This window comes from Antechinus flavipes, chromosome 1 (assembly GCF_016432865.1).
Source record: "Antechinus flavipes isolate AdamAnt ecotype Samford, QLD, Australia chromosome 1, AdamAnt_v2, whole genome shotgun sequence".
Taxonomy (NCBI): domain Eukaryota; kingdom Metazoa; phylum Chordata; class Mammalia; order Dasyuromorphia; family Dasyuridae; genus Antechinus; species Antechinus flavipes.
This window is the reverse complement of record NC_067398.1, coordinates 313874520-313901503: the sequence shown is the minus strand read 5'-3', so window position 1 is coordinate 313901503 and position 26984 is coordinate 313874520. Positions and strand designations below refer to the sequence as shown.

The 26984-nt window shown below is 32.8% G+C and overlaps 1 protein-coding gene across 4 annotated transcripts in view; it reads left to right on the top strand.

Annotated features, from left to right (window-relative positions):
• The window catches only part of NAA35 (N-alpha-acetyltransferase 35, NatC auxiliary subunit), a 62649-nt gene extending 39468 nt beyond the window's left edge, over positions 1–23181 (top strand). For all 4 annotated transcript variants that reach the window (XM_051966067.1, XM_051966056.1, XM_051966072.1 and 1 more), the window contains 12 exons: positions 1104–1282; positions 2260–2319; positions 3089–3195; positions 8040–8106; positions 11001–11099; positions 11749–11927; positions 13568–13704; positions 14692–14759; positions 14876–15016; positions 16151–16273; positions 21568–21648; positions 22746–23181. In XM_051966067.1, coding sequence (XP_051822027.1) covers positions 1104–1282; positions 2260–2319; positions 3089–3195; positions 8040–8106; positions 11001–11099; positions 11749–11927; positions 13568–13704; positions 14692–14759; positions 14876–15016; positions 16151–16273; positions 21568–21648; positions 22746–22805 — 1301 coding nt within the window. In that variant the 3' untranslated portion in view covers positions 22806–23181. The remainder of the gene's footprint in view (positions 1–1103; positions 1283–2259; positions 2320–3088; positions 3196–8039; positions 8107–11000; positions 11100–11748; positions 11928–13567; positions 13705–14691; positions 14760–14875; positions 15017–16150; positions 16274–21567; positions 21649–22745) is intronic.
• Positions 23182–26984: the final 3803 nt, after the last annotated feature.

Sequence of the window (26984 nt, the reverse complement as noted above, 5' to 3'; positions counted from 1 at the left end):
AGCTGTATCTTGAAGGTAACCAGAGAGGGTGAAGAGTCACAGAGATGGGAAATGGAATAGTGACTTTGGAGACCAGCAAATTAATTTGGTTGGTAAATAGAATGCACAAAAGAGAATAAAAATTCTGGAAAAGTAAGTGGTAGCTATATTGAGGAAGGTTTTAAATGTCAGGCTGAGAATTTTGTATTTTAAAGATTCTAAAGAGTGAATGACAATTTCTAAGCAGGACAGTGGTTGGGTTACACCTCAGGCTAAAGAATATTAATTTGGCAGCTATGTGAAAGCTGTATTAGAGAGATGAGAGAGTGAAAGTAGAGGCTGATTAAGAAAAGTTAGGTATCTGTCCTTTGACCTATCTATAATAAATGTCAAGATAATATGGGAGGGAAGACCTACTTGATAGTATACTCTCAAATATTCTAAAACTATGTAAAATAAAGAGAGACACTAAGTATTTGTCATAGTAAACATAGTCATTAGATGCAGTGTTATATGTAATGTAAAGAGCAGCAGTATACTTGGAAATAGAAGACCTAGTTTGAATCCTGTCTCTGCATGTAGTACAGCAGAGAAATTCTTTAAAAACAAAATGCTTGATTATTTAGCTTATTTCAAGGACAACTTACTTCACTTTTAAATTTGAGAGGTGGGATTTAGGCAGGTGATTTGTATCTATCAGCCTAAAAAGTATTTTTATAGAATGGATTAGACTAGTTCTTCCTTATTCTGTCTTCTTAACATAAGTTGTCTTTAGTTGAAATTACATGAATTCCAAGAGCACCACATATATATATTCACATACATACATATAATCAAATTAAAGTACTTGATGTATTATACAGACTGTAACACTGCTTAAAGGTAATAGGAATCCTATTGTAGTACTGAATTTCCTAAATAACAGTTTTATTTATTATTGCAAGTTCAGGAACAGAAAATTGCAAAACATATGGAAAAAATACATCTAGATTTGTTTGGGAAACTTTCAAGCTGGCATCTTGCTCTGCTTTACAGAGGTTCACTTAATATATTTAAATTTATTTAATGCAGAGGTTAAAATTAAAAGGAAAGATGAAGGAAAAAAATCTTTTTTTTTCTTTTAGATCATCCTATTATGATGGGTTTTGAGCCTCTTGTTAACCAGAGATTGCTTCCTCCTACCTTCCCTCGATATGCAAAAATAATCAAAAGGGAAGAAATGGTCAACTATTTTGCAAAACTTATAGATAGAATAAAAACTGTCTGTGAAGTTGTCAATCTAACAAATTTACACTGTATCCTGGTAAGTAGAGAAATTTCTGGTGTGGAAAAAGAACTTCACTTTAGTTCATATGAATTTTTGATAATGGAACTCTGAGCTTTTAGGGATGGTTGAGAACTAAAAAAAAAAGTGCTTTCCCAAGAAGGAAGTTAGTGGTCACCTTAGAACTATTTAATTACAGAAATGGGAGCAGAAGTCAGGTTATAGAAGACTTCTTATATATATTAAGTAAAGGTAGCATGCAGAGGTAAACAAGAGGTTTGAGAAATTGAATAAAAAAGGAGGGAAAAGGAAATTAAACACAAGTAGAAGTAGGCCCAAGCAGATTTTTTTTTTTACATTAAAAACTGAGATACCAAGAATCACTGAAGGAATGAGGCTTGATAGTAGTCATTTGTCCCTTGGTTATCTTTTTTTAGTAAGAGAAAAAATTAGAACTTTTATATTTGAGTTCCATCCTCTTTCTTTCTGCAAGGATGATATGCTTAATTATCCACCCTTACTAAATTATCAACAAAAACATATTTTTCTGGACCTCATAAAGCTGAAGTGTATTGTTGTTCTTTTTGAAATGTTATATTCTTAGAATAATTTTACAAAAATGTAAATATTTTTCAAGTCTTTACAGTAGTTAGCAACTTCAGTGATAAAAACTTAGAAGAACCATTTCCAGTTCTTTGTTTTGCTCTGAAATAAGCAAGCATTTGTCAATATTGACATATCAATGTTTATACTTGGTAAAAATTAAAAATAACTTTTGGAATCTATTGGATTGTATCAAGCTTGGCTAATTTTATAAGGGAAAAGACTTAAAATTGTCCATTGTGCTTATAAATAAAATTTGGTAGTTCTTGCAAAATGGACAGATTGTCATCTTGAAACGTTTGTTGTAGCCATGAAAAAGTGTTAGCTACATCCATGTCATTAATTTTTATGTGAATTGTGTGATCTTTTGAATTTTTATTAATAATATAATTTTTTCCCTGAACATGTATTAGGATTTTTTCTGTGAATTTAGTGAGCAATCACCCTGTGTTCTTTCAAGATCACTGCTTCAAGTAAGTTAGTTAGTTTTGAATTATCTCCCTATCCACTGAATTATTGTTATGTGTTTTTAAAAATAAGCAAAGTAGATGTTTAAAGAAAATTCAGTTATTGTAAAACTGTACTTTTACTTGAAAAATTGATTTTTTTAATGTAAGTATCAGTAAATCAATACTGTGTGCTAAATATTTTAAAATGCTATGCAAAATATTGTTGGTAGTTAAGAATTTATTTTTTGGCATGCTTAAGAAAGTTACTTTGAAGTACTGTTGGGTTCCTATTTTACTGTGTACTTAACAAATCTGAATATTTCTGTGTACAAGAACAGAAAAAATCCTTACAAATAAAACCCTCTGTTACATATGTAATACTACTTTCAATATGATATTGTTATTACTAGATTTAATTTAAACATATTTAGATTACCTCACTGTTCAACTTAGTTTTACTAGCTTTATAGTCTAGTTCTGACTTTTCAGTGAAATTATTATGTGCTTTTTTATTTCTTATATTTTAGTTAACTTTACTTTGAGAGCAAGGAGCACCATTTTCTTATTCTTCCTATACCATATTATGACCCAGTTTGAAAATAATTTGCAACTTTTATCAGTGAATCAATAACATACTGTTTTTGTGTAGTTAGACACTTTAGTCACAGTTCTTCATTCTCCTGGTATCTTTCTTTATAGCAGTCTAAACAGTCTTTCATTTCACAATAATGGCAGCTGTGTGTAGTAGTGATAATTGTGGGAAAATTTCTAATAAATTAACATTTCCTTTAAGACTACTTTTCTAGTGGATAATAAAAAGGTCTTTGGGACCCATCTCATGCAAGACATGGTGAAAGATGCACTTCGGTCATTTGTCAGTCCTCCGGTGCTTTCTCCTAAGTAAGTATCTTAAGAAATTTTACTATGAAGTGTTTACTTAAAGCAAATGGCTCAATCATTTGATAATCATCTGTCTTTATCAGGCAGATAAAGATTATATTTTCCATATTAGACTTGTGATAAAGTACAGAGAAAAGAGAAAATTTGTTGTTACCTAGAAAAAGAAAATTCTTTATCAATCAAAGTGACCACTTTGATCAGGCAAGTTTGATAAAACTTAAAAGACTTAGGCATGGGACTCTATTCTTTTTAATTTGATCTCCTTTGTCCCAGTTCTAAGAGGTCAAATTTGTACTGAGTTTAAAATAAAAGTAGAAACGCCATTATAATAATGAAATATATTTGTAAATATGATGCATATATTGTGCAAATTATGATTGAGTTATAATTCTCAAGATGAGCAGATTGGGTAGCAGTTTTGGAGTTTTCTCTTATAGAATGTTGGTCATCTAAATGGTAGTTTCATGGATCCAACCTACAAGTCCCAAAAATATTATTAACCTGATCCCTAGTCCTGGGAGCCAATTAGTACAGGAGAGAGGAAGAGAAAGAATGGAATTCCCCCATCCCCTTTCATTAGACTTCTTCCATTTTTGTACCTTGTTCTGACATCATAGTTCTCTCTTTAGGTATTCAGTGTTTTTGTACTGCCCTAAATGCCCTCACTGCAGCAACTCATCGAACCTTTTTTATACCCCAATGTGTTTTGTGCTCCAAAATTTCTTGCTAAATTATAAGGGAAGAAATAATAATAGTATGTATAAATGTATAAGTCACTGATAGCGTCTTTACTCTTAGTAATGTCATTGAATACAAAAAACAAAAATTGGTTTTAATCTGTAAGGTCTTAGCATTTTGTAGAATTCCCTACTTTGGTATCCTCCATGATAAATATTGACAAATAAATGGTGCATGATTATCTTCATTGTGGCATGTTTTATTTAATGCTCATCCCTAGCACCACAAAGTAAGATGATCCAAGTGTCCTGTGAAATGAATTCTTGTTGCCTTCGGATCCATAATAAAGTCATCTCAGCCAATTTTGTTATCTACCTTTCTAAAAAACTGAACCAACCTTCCATTTAGTCTAATCTTCCTATATTCTGATTTCATCTATAATAAGTATATAACAATATTGAAATGATAGTTGAATTAAAATAATAAGTTAGATTTTTAGTCACTGGAAAAGGATCTTTCAAGAACCATGGCATTTAAATTAATGTTTATAGAAGTTGTCATACTTATAGATCATAAATATTTTCTTCAAGAAGAGAGTTAGAAGGAACTGGATATGTCTGAATAACATCACAAAGAATTTTATTAATTCTATCTTAACTCATTACTGATATGAGGAGATGTTCCCAGATCATCCCCTTTCTCATAGCCAGACTATTAAATTGTTGGAACAATATGAAAGCACAAAGTAGAAGAAAAGATAAAGATGATAAGAAGATACACTACACTACCTGAGCCATTTAAAGAGGATATTGATGCTAAACATAAGAAAATGGGGAATGAATAAGGAAACTTATCAACATATACTGTTACCATTTCCTGTGGTAGTGTACTTCATGTAAAATTTAGAGCCACAAGCCAAAAATTATTTAGGTAACATCTTAGCCAACAAATTCTTTTCCAAATACAGATGTATGGTAAGCAAGCATAATGAGAGGTCTTGTGGTGGAGTATGGTGGAAAAGTATGAATAGTTATATCAATGAGAAGCACTGGGAGGAAGAATGTAGAATTCTTAGATTCAGATCCAATTAACTGTTTTACCCAGAATATTTTACACTAAATTGTAAAGAAGATAGTGAACAGAAAAAGGAAAAAATTGACAGGATTTTATAATCAACTTCCCCCCCCTCATTATTGGCAGTGGATTTATCATATTTGAACTCTAGCATTAATTTTTCAATATCCTATGTTAGAAGTAGAAATGACACTAAAGAAAACCAAGATAGAAACTACCACTGGACCAAGCCAAGTAAGTATAGAGAAAGAAGATCAGCAGTAGAGGTGACACAATTTTAAGGATATTAAGGGAAAAGTTCTGAAGATGAATACAGTGGGGCACAAAGAATTGGAAAACATAGACAATAATCCTGTGAAGAAAAGGCAGTTTTCCCCATACTTATACTCATGTACCTACTAGCCTATCTATAAAATTTTGAGAGCAATCTACACATACTGAGAGCACCTTTTGTTTTAATATAATTTCCAGCTTCAAACCACTCTCCCCGAATTCCTCACTTTGTGAGCCTTGTCTTGTAGCAGAAAAACAGTTAAATAAAACCCAATTGCCACAACTATGGCATCTCAGCCCTAGTTGGCACAGAAACAGAATCTGATGCAATCTATATCTGTATTCTTTTCCCCACCCCCAAAAAAGGACGATGGGGCATTTTTTTACCTCTTCTCTAAAATCAAAATCTGATCATTATAAATAGTGACTGGCCTCATTTTATTGTGTAAACACTATTGTAGTTATGCATGTTGTTTTCCTAGTCTGTGTGCTTCATTCTACATCAGCTTATACCTGTATTCCTGTGTTTTTGTTATTCTTCATATTTGTTGATAATGATGCTGTAATTTTTAAATTATATTCACATACCACAGCATATTCAGTCATTCTCCAGGATGGGTACCTACTCTGTTTCCATTTCTTTGCTACCACAAAAAATGATACTATGAGTATTTTGACTTCAAAATATGAAGCCTTTCTGTAATGTGTCTTGGGGATCAAAGAGTATGATTACTTTTAGCAACTTCATACATAATTCCTAATTGATTTACAGAAAAGTTGAACCAATTCAGCACTCTACTTATAACTGTTTATGGTAGAAAGAATTTTTTTTCCAATATCTTTAACAACTATACTATTTTCTGGGTAATTAATCACTTTATTAATTATTCTAGCAAGTAATGAATAAAAGGATGAACATTGTCAGCTCTCCTAAACCAAAGATATTTCAAGGAAACCTACTCATTGCTTATTGTTATTCTTCTTTCTTGAACAGGGTCAACGACATCTAGAGATAATATCTTAACTTTTTTTTTTTTCTTACATGTGGCAATACATTTATTCTTCCTTGTTTGATTTTTTTTAAATTAAAGCTTTTTATTTACAAAACATATGCATGGGTAATTTTTCAACATTCACTCTTGCAAAGCCTTCTATTCCAAATTATCCCCTCACCCCCTCCCCTAGATGGCAGGTAGTCCAATACATGTTAAATATGTTAAAATATATGTTAAATTCAATATATGTATACATATTTATACCGTTATCTTGGCTGCACAAGAAAAATTGGCTCAAGAAGGAAAAAAAATGGGAAAGAAAACAAAATGCAAACAAACAACAACAGAAAGAATGAGAATGCTATGAACAACTACATTTTTACAATTATAAAGTTGATGAAAAGATGTATAGAATATAAGACCTGAGTGCTTATTGATTATGGGGTGGGAGAAGGGTTGTTTGTTTTTTTGAAAAACATTTGCGTCATCAGAATAAAATAGATCCTTCAGAGTTATTCTGTAGGCATATATTAAAGTTATCCAGTTAGATACTAAGATGTCTTGATAGAAATGAGAGAGAACTTAGTTCATTGATCTGCTGATTGTTAATAAAATGTTAAACAGGTAGGTATATGCTTGCCAGATCTATTTGTCAGTTACAAAGCATTAGGGTTTCCTTTTTAATGATGAGATTCTCCAATTGTTCCTCTTTATGCATGACATGTTGATTGTGTGGCCATACACAATTGGAAAGTCTCCTGAATGAGATTTAAAATACTCAAGAGTTTGATGTAACAGTCTATTGAGGAAAAACTAAATGGATAAAAAATATCTGTGGTCCAGACTATCCATATAGTTGCATGGTTTATATAGTTGGACTATCTACTTATAACTATCCATATCCTTGTGTTGTGTGTATATATACATATACATATACATACATACATATATATGTATGTATGTATATATGTTTACATATGTCTCTGGTGGTGCAATTGTATAAGAATGTAGACCCCGAATTGAATTTAAATCTATTGGGCTCAATTACATTTGTGTAATTGTATAGGAGGTTTTGATAACCCCAAACCTTGCCCTTATGACAAAAGAATCATCTTTTATAAACAAAATTTGATTTAAGGTGACTGTGGTCCATGGAATAAAAAATCTCTGAAGAATCAAAATTGTGAGTTACTCAAAAGACATTGGTAGAGACATATGGCAGGCAGACTGTAAACATATCATCAATAACACATAGTATGCAATAAGTAAAATAAAAAGATATGACCAGAAAGAAAATTGATCAGATAACAAAATATAATGTGTGTTAAACTAGAATTTGTATAATATTGAAACCGAGAAGACGACCCCAAAACCAATTGAGTGAACTCCCATAAGAATTTATTGGAGCCCTTGGATATGATGTTCACAGGATAAGAAAACATGTGGGTTGTGATCTGAGGTTTTGGAGAGAGAATACATATATTAAGGAGATTAGGGAGTCCTTACTATAAGTGGACATCAAATTGATGGAATTTCAAGTTATCATAAATCTCAAGTTTTTCTCATCAGGGCTCCTATGATAAGATAATTTTTTTGGCCTGATGCTCCATAACAGTATGTAAGGTGACATTTGTTGATATTTTACTATTCCTGCTATTTTCTTTTCTTGTACTTTTTTTCCTTTTTCCTCTACTTTTGTTTTAGGTTTGCCAGAGATAATCACAGGCATATAGTCCAGTTGATGGTACTTAGATTTAAAGAAATTGCTGATTCTTGTCCCAAGCCAAATACAGTTTAATTTTATTTCCTGACAATGTCTTACAGGTGCTGTCTGTATAATAATCACCAGGCTAAGGACTGTATTGACTCCTTTGTTACTCACTGTGTTCGGGTAAGAATTCACTTAGTATAGACAGCATAGACTAACAGGTCACTATAATGTTGGTAAAATACAATGTAGTGTGTGTGTGTGTGTGTGTGTGTGTGTGTGTGTGTGTGTGTGTGTGTGTGTACACACACACACACACACATATATATATATATAATCTTTCAATATTAGAATTTTGTAGTGTGTGCTGCCCAAACTGGTTTGTCATCCAGCTTCACCAGTAGTGAATAGATTTCTCTCACTTCTTACTTGATAAGCTTCAGTAGATATTCTGTCTAAAATAACCATATTTTTCCTTGTAAAAATAAGGGTATAAGTATGCCATTAATCATTCCTATTTCTTTTTAAAGCATGTTAAGAACATATTTTTTTTTACTTGAAATTAAATATCTCCCCCAAACTGAAACCTTACATTTGCCATATTCCTCTATCAACCTCTAAATTCCTTTATGAGGATACCTCATTCCAAAGCAGAAAGATCACTTTTTAATGTTGCTTGTAATATTCTAAAGCCAAGCTACAATGTAGGAGTAACTTGAAAAATAATAAATTATTTTTATTTCAAAAAAATTTTGGTACCACTAATGTGGGATTTCTGTTAAATTTATACCTGCTGCTTCCCAATTACTGCCATATTACCTCCAAATAAATGGTTTTGCTGAGCTAATTAATAGTACAAGTAAGATTTTTTTTTGGGGGGGAAAGATTGAAATTAAGATGTTCAGTAGGTTATTACTCAAGTATGAATTCTTTGGGAGCCATCTTCAAGTATTTTTTAAAGTACTTTGAATTGACACATTAAATAGACACTTAAGTTTAAGTGCCTCCTGTGTAAGTGCCTCCTAGTAGATGCTTAAGGAGATAAAAAATTTTGAGCAGCCTCCTGGAGCTGGTGTTACTTATTGTGCTTAATAATTTGTATGATTTAAAATAATGAAGCACTTTACTAGGTGGCTCTTTGGTCTTATTAAGGTTACTATATTATGCAAATACATATTCGTATAATTTTGTTCCTTTTTATTCCTAATCATACAAGCAGGTTTTTTGTTTGTAATGCTTTTTTAAAAAATACCTCTACTATTTCATAATAGTACTCTCCAGTAGAAGGAGAAAGTAGGTATGTTTCCTCAATCCTCAAGACCTTGCATTTTATCTGAGTTGTCTTTGTTTTCTTTCACTTTATTGGGCTTATTGTGTAATATGATTGTTTTATTCCTGCTTACTCTGTTCTGTATGAATTTGTACAAGTTTTCTGAATACTTTATATTTGTTGTTTATTATAGCATTCTGTTATTCTGTGTTCCCATGCCACAATTTGATCAATTGTTTTTCAGTCAGTTGGATCTACTTTGTTTCCGTTTTTTGTGATACCACAGGGTACGGATGTGAATATTTCACAATATATAACATGTTTTTCCTGTCATTGATTTTTATTTTATTTTATTTTATTTTTTGCCATTAACCTCATTGGAGTTTTCAGTAGATCTTTGGATCAAAGATTATGCACATTGTATCAATTCATAGTTTCAGCAAAAGTTCCTTAATGCTCTGTCTTCCTATAATTGCTTCACTGAATGTTTGTATTTTTAGTCATCTTTGCTGATTTTATGAGTGTGAAATGAAATCTAGAGTTTTAAACTTGGAATGATTGAGTACTTTTTTGTGTAAGCTTAGTGATCATTTTCATTTTATTCTCCTGAAAACTGTATTTTTTTACTTAATTCTATATTATAGAATGATTCTTTATATGTTTGTTAATCCCCTGTATATTCTGATTGTCAAACTTTTATTTTATTCAGATAGGAGTTCTCCCCTAACTTCTTTGAAATACCTCTTTCCATTCTCCTCAGTTTTTGTTTTGTTTTTAATATTGTGACCATTTCTATTTGTCACATAATACATTTGGAATTTATTGTGCTATATGATGTAAAATGGCTTAAATCTGGTGGGAAATATCTGGCACACAAGCCATATAAGGTCTGAGAAATCCTTTGCTAAGGCAACCACAGGTGGTGATGAGCTAAAAGCTAGGTACAACAATCTCTCACTATTTGACTTCTACACATTGATAATTTTGAGTGTCCACAAATGATTGTTATAAATATCCAATTAGCCTAGGCAGAAAAACATAGCCCACCTCTGGTCTAAATGATATAATTCACAAAACAACAAAAGTCAAGAAATGGATCCCATCCTTGCTATTCATTCTCACTGTGTGACCGCTAGGCAAATCACTTGGCTTATATTGCCAAAATGAGAGTAATCATAATTGTATTTACCCATATTACAGGATTGTGTAAATCACATAATTTCTATGAAAGATTTTTAAGATAAAAATATAAAGTGATAGATTATTTCAGAAAATATTATACTGTTCTTTCTCTTCCCCACTCCTTTATACTAACCCCTAAAAATTATATGATTTAAGTTTTAGTTTATATTTATTCAAGCATACTATGGGGGGATTAGTAGGATCGAAAGGACCAATATTCAAGTCTCTTGCCTGTGAGATAAGGCACTTAACACAGACTGGCCTAAATAAACAGTAAAGGAACTCTATCCTTTTTAGTATTTGCACCTCTTCATATCAGCTACAATTTTAAAAATTTCTAATAGATTGATGGGCAATTGCAGGACACATAGAAGCTTCACAAGTAGCTACTTTATTATCATTGTTGGTAACTGATACATGTGTGTATATATATATATAATGTGCATATATGTATACATACACATATATACATGTATATGCTATATATATATAATAGGTATATGAAGTAATGTGACATCTTATCCTAATTCCAAATATTAAAAATCTTGTAAATGTCAAATTTCTATAATGTGAATTCTATGGATTTAATTTCACATTAATGATTAACAAGTGATATATTTTTCAGCCATTCTGTAGTCTTATTCAGATCCATGGACATAACAGGGCTCGTCAGAGAGATAAATTGGGTCATATTCTTGAAGAATTTGCTACCTTGCAGGACGAGGTAAGTAAGAACCAAGAAGTTTTTTTTTTTTTCTACTAGAAAAAAAAATTTACAAATAAAATTGTCAGCAAAATGATTGTATTCTTAAAAACCATTCCAGATTTGAGCCAGCATTTCTATTTTAATGCATCTCACAGAATAGACTGTGTTTAAAGAACAAATATAAAATATTTCATTATGAAAGAAATCTGATTTTTTAAAATTTAATTTAATGTTTTCAGTGAAATGACTTTGCAAATAGATATTTTTAAAATGAAGGGTTTTTTTCAACATTAAAAAAAAAGAAATTTATAAATTGGGTTTTAGCATTTGTACCAAGTTTACTTTATGCTAAAAGATTTAAATTTCATAAACTTCTAAATAAAGCATTATTTAGTGGTGAGCACAGTTGATTGAAACTCTCTTTTTGCATTTTATCTTCTGTAACATATGGAGATGATAATAGCAAAAAGCATTGAACAGAATTAGTTTTCTTTAATTAGAATTTGGTGATATGAAGCCCATTAGAAAATACAATTTTTATGGGAAGATGGGATTGTACTTTATTTTTGTGTAATTTATTGTCCTGTCTTCATTTCTTTAAGTTTCTTTACTATCTTAATTAAAATTATATTTTATGACAATGTTTTAAAATATTTTATTCTCATAGGCAGAAAAAGTTGATGCTGCACTTCACAGTATGTTGTTGAAACAGGAACCTCAAAGACAGCATTTGGCCTGTTTAGGTACCTGGGTCCTTTATCATAACCTTCGAATTATGATACAATATCTTCTAAGTGGCTTTGAATTGGAACTGTACAGTATGCATGAATACTACTACATATATTGGTAAGGGAACACTGTTTAAAGTTGTGTATTAAGGAAATAGAAAGAAGAGATCATTGCAAAATATTTTTACAAGTTACTTTTTCATGGAGCCAAATAGAAGACTTAAATAAGTCTTGAAAAATGGATCAATTTGTTGAAGTCTCAGTGTTTACACTTAATAGGTTTGGGACCATAGGCAAGTTATTTAACCTCTCTGATCTTCATGTTTGTCATTCACAAGATAGGGGATAGCAGTTGCCCTAAGTACTAAACAGGTTTGTTCTGTAAAACAAGAACTTGGAAGACTTTTAAAGTTCTATGTAAATGCAAAGTTGTTATCTATGATTATATTACTGTTGCTTTATCTTTTTAAGCCATAAGATTCAGATAGCCTGGTGAATAGATTTTTCATATTTTGGAATTAGTAATTTAAAAAAAATTACTAAAAAAAGTAATTACACATTGATTTGAATTACTGCTATTTAGAATAAAAGATTAGTTCCATATCTTAACAATTAATTAACTTAGAAATGATGTTTTTGAAATAATACATTTCTCTTGATAATGAGAGCTGTGGCAGGCCTAGCAAGTATGTTATTTGGGAAGTTCCAGGTATAGAAGTGGAATCATTGGAGAAAAACAGCTGGCAGAGCTAATATTTCAGTCTTCTAAAACTCACTTTCTTGGTCTAGTGAAGTTTGATGATACTTCTTAATTTAGAGTTCTTAATATTCAACAAAATGGAAAAATTACTAGCAATATTGCCATCTTGTGGCAGTTGATAACATTTAATTTTATAATCTAGTCCATCAAGGATAGATGGAATTTGCATTTTGATGATTTTGCCATGAGAGTTGCCATGGATTTATAGTAGACATTTTGTGGTTCTTTTGCATTGGGTAATGATGATGAAAATTATTTTATGCATCCTAGAAGGCAGTTGAATGGAATTTAAAATGTATTTAGATAAAATATCTTTAGGAATTAAAAACAAACATAATGCTCTGGTCTGTTTCAAATGATTACATATATTGAGCTTTAGTGTTGTAGAGGTTTAGATAATTTCAAAATACACAAAGAGTTTAAACTATTTCAATACAATATAATGTGATGCTAGCTTATAATACCAAAAAAAAAAAAAAAAGTACATAGAATTGTACTTCTTTAGTATTCCAGTGAGATGAGTAAACTGAAGTATAAATATAAAAATGATGTTTTTAATTGTGAAATAGTGAAAAACATTTCTCATTTCTTTTATATTATACATAATATAGGTACCGTTGAATCATTTTAGATAATAAAACATTTAACATGAAAAATTCACTTAGACTTATAAGTATTTTGAGTTAGATTCAACTGTTAACTTAATAGAAAACATTTCATTAATATTTTTGAAATAAACCTCATATGAAATGTCAATTTCTAAAATTTGAAACTGAAAATTCTTACAATAGCACAGATTTACCATGAAAATTAGAAATCGAACTAATTACTCTTCAAACCTCCTTTTTTAGGTCTATACTGTTAAAATAAGAACCAGTTAAATTTTTTTTAACAGATTATAACTTGAATATTTCCTAGTAAATTATCACTAAATAGCATCTGTGAAATTATAGTTATAAAATTGTTTAATAGTTAAACCAAGGATTATCTGATTTTAGGTATCTATCTGAATTTCTTTATGCCTGGTTGATGTCAACATTGAGTCGTGCTGATAGCTCACAAATGGCAGAGGAAAGAATAATGGAAGAGCAGCAAAAAGGTCGTAGTAGTAAAAAAACAAAGAAAAAGAAAAAAGGTACTGTGGGTTATTTTAAAACATAAAAAGAATTAAAGATTTATGGAATGACATTAAAAAAAAAGATTTCTTTGTGGCAGATAACAGGCATTTAATAGATGTTTATGCCTTCCCTCCCTGTCATGGGCTACTGATCAACATTGAAATTTTGACTTTGTCTCTTTACTGCTTAGACTGTTTCCTTTCTTCTTGGATAGTTTGGTAGCTACCTGCTCCTGTGGGTTCATTGTATTGGTGCTTAGAGTAGTGTTAGCCCTACTGCAGCTTAGAACTCCCAGTTCCAGGTTCCAAGTTCACTAACTTCAGCCTTTCCATTAAACCAAAAAGGTTGGGATAGACCAAGATTGACTTTTTCTGCTCCTTTCCTCTCTTGATACGGGATAGACCAACAATGTTAGAGGAAGTTGTGTGCTACTGTGTTCTGGATATCTTAGGACTTGAGAGTTTGCTTAGGAAGGTTAAGGAACTTTCAGTAGTCTATACTTATGATCCATGAAGGTAGGAACTAGGAAGCTTCGTTTTTTTGCTTTTCTTTAAAATTTAGGTATGCGAGGGTGTAAGAATTTGACTGGTTGTTATTGTTTTTAATATCCAAATGAGACTGCTTTACATAATTATGGGTAGATAACAGAATGCTATTTTTTTTCATTTCAAAATGAAATGAAGTAGTTAACTCTGCACAAGATACCAAACTAGGCAGATGCATTTATAAGGTGAAAATTAAATAATCCTTGCCCTCAAGTAACCTTGTGTGTGTGTTATTCTTGAGGCAAACATCACAGTAAATTCAAAGATTCTGTCCAGATTATCTTATGCTGAAATCTTCTCATACTGAATAGCATAGAAAATAGAGACTAGTACCCAAATTCTTGGCCATCTTATTCACAACTTCTTTTAAAGTGAAATTTAACCTTGAGTAATAAACTTTGTTTTTGTATTAACAGACAAGATATTTGTATACATCAGAAATTGTTTTCTATATTATAGTTCGCCCATTGAGTCGAGAAATCACAATGAGTCAAGCATATCAGAACATGTGTGCTGGAATGTATAAGGTAATTGACAGTTTGGCGAATATGAAGTTATGTTTTATTGCTTCTTGTTTGTATAACTATGTGTGTATAGTTGTGATTGCACTTGATATTGATATAACCATTCTTTTTCCTTTTAGACCATGATAGCTTTTGACATGGATGGTAAAGTACGAAAACCCAAATTTGAGTTGGATAGTGAACAGGTTCGATATGAACATAGATTTGCTCCATTCAACAGTGTTATTACACCACCCCCGGTGCACTATTTGCAATTCAAGGTAAACTTTGGTATTTGAATGATAATCTTGCTTCTATATACCTGGCAGCTTGGTGTGATAGAGCCACAGGATCCCTGATCCCCTTCCAACTCCAGCACTGGCCCTTGTCAGATCACTTTTCTGAGCATCAGGGTTTTGTGTGCAAAATATGGATCTTACTTGCACTTCTTATCTTGAAGATACTATGAGGAAAACACTGTAATTCTCAAAGCACTGTGTCAATGTGGTCTATTATCATAAAGTCCAGTCTAAGCACCATCAGTTATTTTGAATAGTATGTGGAATCTTGTCATAATGTTGAGGCAAGATTTTGAAAAACCTAAAAATTGTTTGGCTTTATTTGTTTGTTTTTGTTTAGCAACACTTTATTTATTGTATCTTTAAAAATTCACTGGGAACAGCTAGTATCTTAAAGAATTCATTGGGAACAGTTAGATAATACAATGGGTAGAATGCTGGACCTGTATTCAGGAAGACTTATCTTTCCAAGTTCAAATATGTCCTCAGGTAGTTACTAGCTGTGTGACCCTGGGAAAGTCACTTAATCCTGTTTGCCTCCATTTGTTTCTTCATCTGTAAAATGAGCCAGTGAAGGAAATGGCAAACCATTCTGGTATCTTTGCCAAGAAAACCCAAAAACTGGATGATAAAGAGTTGGACATGACTGGAAAAGACTGAACAACAAAAGAATTTGTGAATACATGAACAGCCTTTACTTTGAAAAGTGTTGGGTATTCCCATTGTGGGAAACCTTCCACAAATGCAGATGGCAACGCATCTTTGATTTACTGCATGAACTTGATGGAAAAGGTACAGAGTAGTTAAGTTACTTGCCTGAAGTCAAAGAATAAGCAATTAGAGATAGAATTTGAACCAAAATATTCTTACTGAAGATCTAGCACTTCGCTGTACTATCTCTATTTAAAGATTTTTAATTTAAATTATAATGGCCTTTTTTATATTTTATAAAGGTAGGAAATTGAATTGTATTCGGAAAAACAAATAGGGTAGTGTAATGTATTTATGATTCATAAAAATAGAAAGTCAACAAATGTAAAAGCCTTTGAAAAAGACTATTTTAAGGTTTTGCATATAGTACATATTCTAGACAGTGTGTTTTCTTTTTCTGTTTAGGAAATGTCTGACCTTAATAAATATAGTCCACCTCCTCAGTCTGCTGACCTATATATGGCAGCTAGTAAACACTTTCAACAGGCAAAAATGATACTGGAGAATATCCCAAATCCAGACCATGAGGTAAGACCAAATGAAATGGTGATATTAGAAACAACTCAACTTTTCAGAACATTGCTTCTCCCCTTCCCTCTTTCCCAGTTCTTGATGAAAATTGGAATTATTTTAAAAATCAATAATTAAAGATTATTATTGATAAAATATCTATTACTTTTTTCTGAATTTTTCAGATATCACTACAATCATAATATTGTTATTACCATTTTGTAAGTAAAACTGATACATAGAGAAGTTGGATGACTTTTTTGTAATACATTGTTGTATGACAGAAATAATCCTATAAATTTTACAGTCAAACCAGTTAGCATTGGTTCATTTATGAAGCCATGTTATTGTCAAGAATCTAAAAAGTTTTGATTGTTCTCTTAACACATTCTTGCAGACCAATTTGACTAAAATTATGGCTTTTGAATAAGCCTTGTTAAAGATACAACCTAAACTTAAAGCAGTAAGAAAAGTAGTAAGAAACTAAGAACCAGGTTCTTGCTTCCTGCAACTTTTTATGCTAAAGTTTTCTCTTTACTTGTTTTAGCCACAATTTATTAAATATAAAAACTGGTGTATTAAAATTGAAATTGGACAGCATAAAAATATGCTTGCTCTCTTTTTCTTTTTCTTTCGCACTCATACAAACACACACACACTCACTATTACTCTTGTTTGTCTCTATTCCTTCTTTTCTCCCCTTTATATTTCCACTCCCTCCATCCCCACATTCTTCAGTACTACCATTTAAAAATATAATTATATTTTTTCTGGCTTTGTATAGGTATCTTTGGTTCAGGGAAAAAACTGCCTTCTACCCAAGTATGTAGAGCATATTTTGTCAAAAGATTTAGGAAGTTCTGTAGGTTCAAAATTTTATTCAGATAGTTTGACCCAAGGGGTATCATAGCCTGAAATTACTAATGTCATTAAAAAAAATGATCAGTTATCATGCTATCTTAAAATACTAGTATTATTTATGTGTAAATTTATAAATTATACATGTGTATAAATTAGATACTTTTGTAAGCTTTTACGCAGTATTCACACATTATATATAGCAAGCTTTTAGTGTGTGTGTGTGTGTGTGTATAGTAAAATTTATTATTATGAATTCACTAAGATTTGCTTTACTGTATCTATATACATATATTAATATATAATATACGGATTTGCCTGTGTTTATATGGTGAAAGCTTGCTGTAATATTTTTTTAAATCCAACTAAATTTTGATGATGTTTGTACTTCTGCCTCAGTCAGATATCTTTATTGGATTAACAGTGAACTAATTCAGCATACTTTTTACTTTGTAAAATGCTAGGTGGTGTACGAGTTTAGATGAGGTATGTTTTCTACCCTTGTGTATCTTACAGTATAGTCAAAAGATGAAGTGAAAAAACAGATACAATTTTAAAGAGGGACAGAATAAAGTGCTGTGTGAGATCCAAGCATCTAAATTGTCACCAGAAGCAAGCTTCAGACAAAACTTGGGAGAGCATGTGATTTGGGCTATAAAAGGTGGTTAAAGAATCCAGTAGGTAACACGTGTGAGTGGGAGAGAAGGCATTCTGAGTGTAGTGTAAACAGTGGCACTAACAAGAAATTAATAATATGTTGGAGGAACAAAGTGGAGTATAGAATATTTGGAGGAAAAATAACAAATCTGAGAAAATAGGGCTATCCTGTATTGTGGAGGGTTTCTAGTATCAGGCAGAAAGAATGAATTTTACTCAGTATACAATAAGAAATCTATGAAGAAGAACACAACAATGAGACATTTCCATCTATGTATAAGAAAGATTAGTCTGGCAGCACTATGGAGAATGGATGGAAAAGAGAGCTCATAACAGCAGAATGAATAAAAGAACTGAGCATAGAACAGTTGGGAACTCATGGGATTGGAAGTAGATAAAAGGCCAGTGAAGAAAGCAGAAAAGCATTAAACAGCTGGGTACAAAGAGAATGGTGTGTCTAAAATCAAGGAGGAAGGAATATCCCACAGTAGGGCATAGTCACTCAGGAGTGTCATATGCTACACAGAGAGGTGAGGATTGAAAAAAAAGCTTTCTTCTTTGTTGAGACAGAATATTGAAGGGGTTTTCTTGAGAAAGCCATCATTTCAGTACAATAGGATACCAAGACATTTGCATTAAGTATGAGGGGTAGGAGTTTGAGCAAAAAAATTTGAAATAGTTGTTATGGAGTAAATCATTAAGAATAGAGCAGATGAATTGTCTGTTAGTAGCAAGGCTTAGTTATGGTCCATGGAATTTGCAGTGGGTGAAATAATTATGACTGTGACTCTCTAGGGATTTTTATTTGAAGAACATTAATGATGAAATTAGATGGTTGATATTCCTAAAGGATAAGGTGTAATAATAGATTACTAATAGTAGAAAATCCAAGGGACAAAGAAAGGATTCTAAATGTAGAAGCCAACAGTATTAAAATAGCAAATTATGGAGTTTAAGCTGTGTATAGAGGTAAGTAAAGTCAAAGTAGAGGAGAAATTTTGGCTTAATATAGATCGATTCAGGTATCAAAAATCTCATAGTGAAATTTTGTGTGAGCAAAAAGAGAGGATTGGTTTTAATTAGATTTTTGAATTTCATCATCTTGAATCTTATAGTTTAGTAAACTTTACCAGTTTAGTTTCAAGAAATAGCAAAGTGTTTATTCTTCTGACCTCATCATATTTATCTACAAACTTAGCAATGTTTTCTTAATTGCCAACTCTTAAGGTCTTTTCTCAATCCTCATTTCTTGAGCTCAGTAGCATTTGACACTGCTAGTCTTGACTATTGAAATAGCCCCCAATTGATCTCCTTGCCTCAAATCTCCCCCCAATTCTAGCCTATCCTCTTGTTGCCAAAGTGATTTTCCTAAATAACAGTTCTATGTCAGCTTCCCATGTCTTCAAATTCCATTGGCTCCTTACTACCTCTAAAGTTCACTGTTTGGTAACTTTAAAGCTTTTCTAATCTGACTTTTTGTACATTTTCAGTGTTCTACTTTATTCCCCTGCATGTACTCCATAATGTCTTTGCTTTCCCATTTGATCTTTCTCACACATAATATGTTATCTCCCCTCTTCATGCTTTTGCAGTCGCTGTTCTCCCTTTCTGGGATGTCCTTCCTCCTCACCTCCACTTAGCTTCCCTGGTTTCCTTCAAGCGTCAGACTGAACTCACTTTTCACCAGGATGTCTTTCTTAATTTCTGTAGCTTCCCATGCTTTCCTCCTACCTGAGATTATTTTGCCTACACTCTATTTAAATATTTTATATACTTATTTATTTGTATCGTCTCCCTTGGTAAAAATGTTAATTCTGTGAGGTCAGGGACTGATTTTGCCTTTCTTTCTGTCCCTAGCACTGTGGCTGACACATGGCAAGTACTTCCTAAATGCTTAATGACTGTGTATAGTTGATTGAGCTGAAGTAAAGGAATTCATTAGAACCGATGAGATCAAATTTTGTGGTCAGTTTGTTAGAGAAGTTGTTAACGTAAAGTACCTGAGCATAAGCCGATGGGATGGTGGAGACCATGAGCAAAGTCCTAAAATCATTAGAAAGTCAATGCGGAATATAGTAGGTAGTAGTAACAAGATAGAAGTTATGGGTTTTAAGTGGTTCTAGAAGGAACAAGTTATTAATAAATAAATGATAGAGAAATGGTAGGGAAGACTAGGAATATACCAACTTCCCTTCCTGGCTCTATGAATCGAGAAATAGAAAGAGTGACCTCTAGTGTAGTGGTGTCTTTATGGAAAGCCAGATTTATATTTAAATAGAAGGTAAAAGAAATGTTGATTGAAGTGTTTGGGCATGGATATTCTACTTCCAGAATATTGTACCACAACAAAAACCAAATACCAAAAAAGTAGCAGTAGCAGAAGAAAGATGTACAGAAGCGGTATTAGTAAACAAAAAAGAAATTTCTTAAGATGTCTTAGGGGATTCTGTAAGAAATGACCAGCAGGATGAATACAGAGAGGACTGGCGAGACTTACATGAACTGATGCTAAGTGAAATGAGCAGAACCAGGATTTCATTATATACCTCAACAACGATACTGTATGAGGATGTATTCTGATGGAAGTGGATTTCTTCAACAAAGAGATCTAACTTAGTTTCAATTGATCAAAGATGGACAGAAGCAGCTACACCCAAAGAAAGGACATTGAGAAATGAATATAAACTGCTTGCATTTTTGTTTTACTTCCCGGGTTATTTATACCTTCTGAATCCAATTCTCCCTGTGCAACAAGAGAATTGTTCAATTCTGCACATATATATTGTATCTAGGATATACTGTAACCTATTTGACATGTATAAAACTGCTTGCCATCTGGGGGAGAGGGGGAAGGGAGGGAAGGGAAAAATCGGAACAGAAGAGAGTGCAAGGGATAATGTTGTAAAAAATTACCCTGGCATGGGTTCTGTCAACAAAAAATTATTTTAAAATAAAATAAATGAAAAAAAATGTCTTAGGGGAAAGGAAAAAACCCAACTCAGTGTAGCTAATAAAACTCAGAATATAGTAGTGAAACTCTGCAGTAGTCTGAATAACGTCAGCATCAGTAGAATTGGAATGGAATGATTTAGGAGATATTTAGGTTTAAGTGAATCTGGGAAGCACTAAGGCTAATGAAGTTTCCCAAGGAGGAGAGAGTCATTCAGCTTATTTGGAGGCTGAAAGACGGCAGAGTGTAGTGAACCAAAAGAATCTGATGAATAAAGAACTGACAAGTTCATCTTTCCCAGAGTTGAAAATAAAATTTGGACTTTTGGTATTTTGTATTGAGTCTATATGAACTATCACTTTATTTAGTCTTCTGTTTTCTGAGAGTGCTTACATCAGAAAGAATAGAAAACAGTTGCTTGGATCCTTCACAAAAAAGTCTCATCTTAAATGTAATGGAACATTACATAGTTGAACATGTTGTTCATGCTTTATTGATGGTCTATTTTTATATCCTTATACTTTTTTTCTTTATATTTAAAAAATATATTTATTATCGAGAGGGACAATAATGGCTAAGCCATTGATTTATGGAGACTTGGTTTGTTTGTATGCTCAAAAGCCCCAGAATTTCTTTTTTATCTTAAATTAGAATTAAAGAAGTGGGTACTTCTGGAACAAAAGGTATTAATTCTAGATACCAATATTCAGAATATGTTCTGCCTTTTTTTTTTTCCTGTGAAAAACTAATGGTGTCATACTACAAATATTTTAATTGGTGTCTTAAAAAGTAAGACACAGTGACCATATCTTTTGTGTTCTGACAGTTTGTTTTGCTTATTGCTTAGGTCAGTCGGATTCTAAAAGTTGCCAAACCTAACATTGTGGTCATGAAGTTGTTGGCAGGAGGGCACAAAAAAGAATCTAAGGTAAGTTCATTACAGAAAACCCGAAATGCCCTTATCTCTTACCTATGAAAATATATTTTCATATAATCATTACACATTATGTTGCACTGAATGTCTGCTCAACAATGTGAAACCCAATAGAGTATCTGTCCAAAAAAGAGTTAATTTAACATTTATAGAATGTCTTATCAAAAGCAGAGAGGCACTAAACCTGGAAGCAGTGTGACATGATGGAAGGAAATCTGGATTTGAAGTCAGGAAAGATAAAAGATTGAATGCTAACTCTGACCCTTCTTTAGTAAGGCTGGACCAACTCACTTCATATTTAGCTGAGGCCCAGATACCTAAAAGTACTGTATTTATATCAATCGTTAATATTTGGGAGTTACAAATGTAGTTGAATAAAATTATAAATTTTAGAAGGTTTTATATTTCAGGAAAAAATGTAAGAATGCAAATTGTGAAAAAAATATTCATAGAAATATATTGCCAAAAGGGACATTTTTTAAGAACTCTTCTGCCTCCAAGCAGAAGAATATCTAAGTAAACAGTTATCCATTGTTTTCTATTGATAGCATTCTTCAGATTCCAGGGTTTACCCTCATAGGAAATTTCTACCATTTAGGTAGTTTTAACCTATGACATTACATTAATACAACTGAATGACATCTGAGGAAGTTTTTGGAGCTCTGTAATACTCAATATACTAGTTTCTCCCTCTCTGCCCCCCTTTTTTTCCTCTTCCTTTTTTTCATTCCATGTTTGTCCTCTCCCTTTTTTCTTTTCATTTTTTTTTCAAATGAATCAAATGCCACTGACATTGTTAAGCTCTCCTTGTGGTTTTCAGAGTTAGTTAAATTGCTAAACTCACCAAATTTCAGTCTGTTTCCTTTTGTTTAAGTACTGAGATGAAAAACAGCTTAGCCAATATGTATTCCCTAATAATGTTTCTAATTCCTTTAGCTTTTTCTCACAAAACCTATTTCTTCTCATCTCTAGTTCTTGTGTCATCCCTGTAGTAACAAGATACAGAAATCAAAACTGTGCACTGACAAAAAGCATTTGATACAATTCATGTTTGTGAATGGATGAATTGACTTTGTGATTTTTCCTTTCAGGTTCCCCCTGAGTTTGACTTCACTGCTCACAAATACTTTCCAGTTGTGAAACTTGTTTGAAAGGGATTTTAAGAACTGACCCTAAAGAGATAGAACATAAACTTTTTAATTCCACCAGAGAGCAGACAGATATCTATCAATCTTACCACATACTTGAGGTGAAATGGATTTCTATATAAAGAACCTTCATACGGAGTACTTAAGTCTGACAGCTTCACATGACTGAAAGAAAACTGCTGTTTTAAAGTGGTTTGTTGTTATGTTCCATGGATGAAACTGATTTTATTGATGAACAACATTGTATGGTTTTGTTACAGATTTAATCATAAATCATTTTTTATGAATGAATTGAGTGAAATGGTGTTTGTAAAGGTTAATAAAATTCTTGACTGAAAATGCACTGCCTGAGAGAAAATACAATAGCACTTTGTTGATATACAGTTGAGTGATGTGTTTTTGATCTTTTACATTTGAGAAGTTATTCTATTTTTATTATCAAGTTAAAGGTTTGGTCATTCAGAAACAAAAGGATAAAAGCTTTTGTTGGCCAGTGAATACATTTATATGCAAGCCTGTTCATACTTAAAATTGGATTTAGTTCCTTTCTTTAAATTTCAAGTGTACCTTTTAACAAGGCTTTTTGAACGGTAAGGAGAAAGCATAATGTATAGGAGACATGGTTTTAAGTAATAAATTTTAATCTTAGACTTAATGAAGGTGAAAATATAGAAGATGATAAAACATAAAGCCAAATAATAATAATCTCTGAAAATGCAAATTTTTCATTTTTTAAAAAAGAATTTGCTTACATTTGGGAGCTGATTTCACATAACTGAATGTTGAACTTTTCCCTCCATTTTCTTCCCCCATTACTAAACCCCCAAAGTTTAGTAATATGATTTTCTTTTGCATGATGCCCATACCAGCATTCTTTGGTTATGTGTTCAACATCTGCCATGTGAATCACAGACTTAAAAATGACCATACAAATGAAAAGTTTTTTATTCTATTCCCCTTTTTGAGCCTTCCCTTAATAGGGAATTGATACCCATCCCAGATAATGCTATTTTTGCATATGGGATACAACTCTTTCTTTAAACTATAAGTTATTGGTGCTCTCTTCCCCTTACAAGCATTACAGCCTTTTTCTTCTTGCTATCTGACTCTTAGAACATTCAGGTCACCTTCATGCCCCAAGAAACTATGATGAAGGGATGATTAAAGAAGATTTAGGAAAGTCATGGACAGGTCAAACAGAGGCCAATTTCTATCTTCCCTTGTATTGAGACGTGTTTAGAAAAAAAATAAAGCTATGCATCCCTTAAAATACTGAAGCTAGCAGGATTCTTTTCAACATGAAGAGTCTCATCTTTTGGCTTGGGCCTGTTTGCTTGCTAACATCATCTTAAGTCTTTCTTTGACCCCTTGGTTTCCATAATACACTTTTTTAGCATTCAAAAGCCTTAAGTGGGATGGCAGCCTATTTTATAGTATTTTGTCATTTGAGTTTGTTTTGAACCTATTGTCTATTGGTGTAGGGAATTCTCAATAAAGACATTAATTACCTCTACCAATGCACATTAGCATTTGCTCTACAAGTTATGATCTAAATGGGGTGGTGGCTAGTCATTTTATGTCAGAAGTAAGAATTTATTCCTTAAATCAGGAAACTTAAATGTGAGTTTTTGAACCATTAAATGAGAATTGCTTAGAGGAAGATTTCTTAATATGTTGCCAAGATGTGTCTAGAATCGGTGGATATTGTAGATTAGGACACTGCAGAGTGGCACTTCAGAGGCTTAAGCTAACCTCCATACTTTCCTGATATATTGTAGCTATTTTAAGTATGCTTGTCCATACTCACTTTTCATTATCATAGGATGATATATTTAAAGCTAGAAGAGATTTTACAAGACCAACTCCATGTTTTACAAATGAATTAAAAAACCCTTTCTTTCTCCGGCTTGGATCCAAGCCCATCAGGGTGAAGCTAACAGCTAGGAAAGGTCTGCAGCCACGTTGGAGCTCTTCCTGATTCCAGGACCAGAATTCCAGCCCCTGCACCACTAGCTTCCTCGATTTAGGAAGGCCTGAGCTGAGTGACACTTTCTGTTTAGTCATTTCAGGAAGAGCTCTGCTGATAGTACTTCTCAAAAGTCAAGAAAATGAGGAAAGTGTTCAGTCTGGTAGGTAGCTTCTCTGTTGGAATCTTTACAAAGTGTTAAGTCATTAGAGTTGATAGAGACAATAATTATCTAATTTAGAATGGTTCAGTATGATTAATCTGCTCTTACAAGGGGATGTTATGGGCCAGAACTTGAAACAAGGTACTAAGTGGAACTGATAGAAACAATGCTTGTGTTCACACTTTTAAGAGAGCTCATATAAGCAAGAAGCTCTTGGGGCCAGAGAGCACTCTGGGACAGACACAGAGCACTCTGGGAGATTGAGAGCCAGAAGCCCTCTCTTGGAGGCAAGACAGATTCATTCCATCTTCCACCTTTGTGCTGGCTGGAGGCTGAAGAAAGCAGAGGCAAAGGACAAGCTGCAACAGCTCTTGGAATCAAGGAAGGATAAGAAATAAACGTTTGGATTTTATCAGCTGACTGTATTCGGAGTGATTATTACTTGGAATTGAAACTAAGGCTGCCTCCAGAAAACCTCCCTGAGAAACCTGCTCCCACAGAGAACCCTAATATATTATAAAAAAGAAGAGAACACCACAGTTCTCTGGCGAGCCCATGGAAGGACAAGACCATGAGTTACAGGGGAAGCAAATGCTAATGAAGTTCAGGGCACTTCTAAAATGTTTACCACAGCAACTTTAGGGAATGAGTGGCACAGAAAATCAGTAATGAGAAATAAAAAGATTGCCTTTAGTGCACAGAGGATACAATTGACATTAGAGCCAGTGTCGTCAGCATGGTTATGGGCCTTTTTCAGCTCTCCTCAGTAGCACATGAGCAGATGGAATCGAGGATTAAGCATTAGCCAGGCGTGAGAGAGTGGGACAGAGGAAAACGAGGGAGTCGAGAGCACATACTAGTCAATCACACCGTCTACAGGAGGTACATTTTTTTAAAAACATGAACTTAACATGAACCCTCTCAAGACAACAGACAAAAGGACAAGTGCCTTGTTTAGCAAATATGTCAAAGTCCAGAGTAACAAAACTGCTCTGCTCATGTCTGCTTTTTAAACTTCCTTCTGGTCTTGTGTATTTTTTTTAAATGTTGCATGGATTCTTTTGCCTTTTCTTTTTTGCTGGTGGCTTTTTAGACATCATATGGACCACAAATATCCTTTAGAAATGTAAAAGCTACAAGTGTAAGAAAGTAGGGAGCCTTAAGAAGAGAAAATGAAGAGACACCCAATCATATATGAAAAGATACAAAAAAGAAGCCCCATTTCTGATCCAGTGCTAACTAAAAATGTGAAAATTTTCATTATTTAATGCAGTTGTTTTCTTTTTTGATTTTCCCCTTCCCCCACCTGTATTCCTTTGGACTACTTCATCATGCCTTTAGGAATCTAGCCTTAGTACTCATGCTTCATCAGTACCCTCTATCCTTGTGATTAGAGGGCAAAGTGAAGCCTCCAACCTTCATTTAAGGAGGATACCCAAGCCAGCTATCTCTTCATTTCTCCGGACTTCTTCCTACCTCCAAGCCAGGTACTCCCTCCCTCTTCAGCTTTTCAGTTTCCTTTTGTGTTTTGTCTAACATCATTAGTTTTCATTTTCCTTGAGGATGGGGGCTTTTTGAAATTGCCATCACCAGTGCTTAGAATAACACCTTCACATATTAGGTATCTAATAAAGGTTTAACTGATTGGATAGGTGGAGCTACTGTTTCAAAGTAGACATAGAATTAGTTTACAAAAAAGCAGGCAAAAACAGTTTGCATATAGAGACAGCTAGATGGCCATGGAGTCAAAGGGACCCAAGTTCAGATCCGGCCTCTGACATTTAATACTTCAAAACCTTAGGAACACAGATTAATCGTACTCTTAAAGCTTAAGCAGAAAGACTTCTTTCTGTCATTGCAAGCTTTTATAAATTTATAGATAGGCAGGCTTTTACTGTTCTTAAGTTTTTAAAGCTGTTACACATTCTTAAATTTCTTTAAGAAAATAAAAAAATGTTATGCACTGATGAACAAAATTTAGGATTTACTATTTTAGAATCATAGGTTTATCTAATGACATACTGTTTTTACTGCTAAAAAGTTACAGAATTCA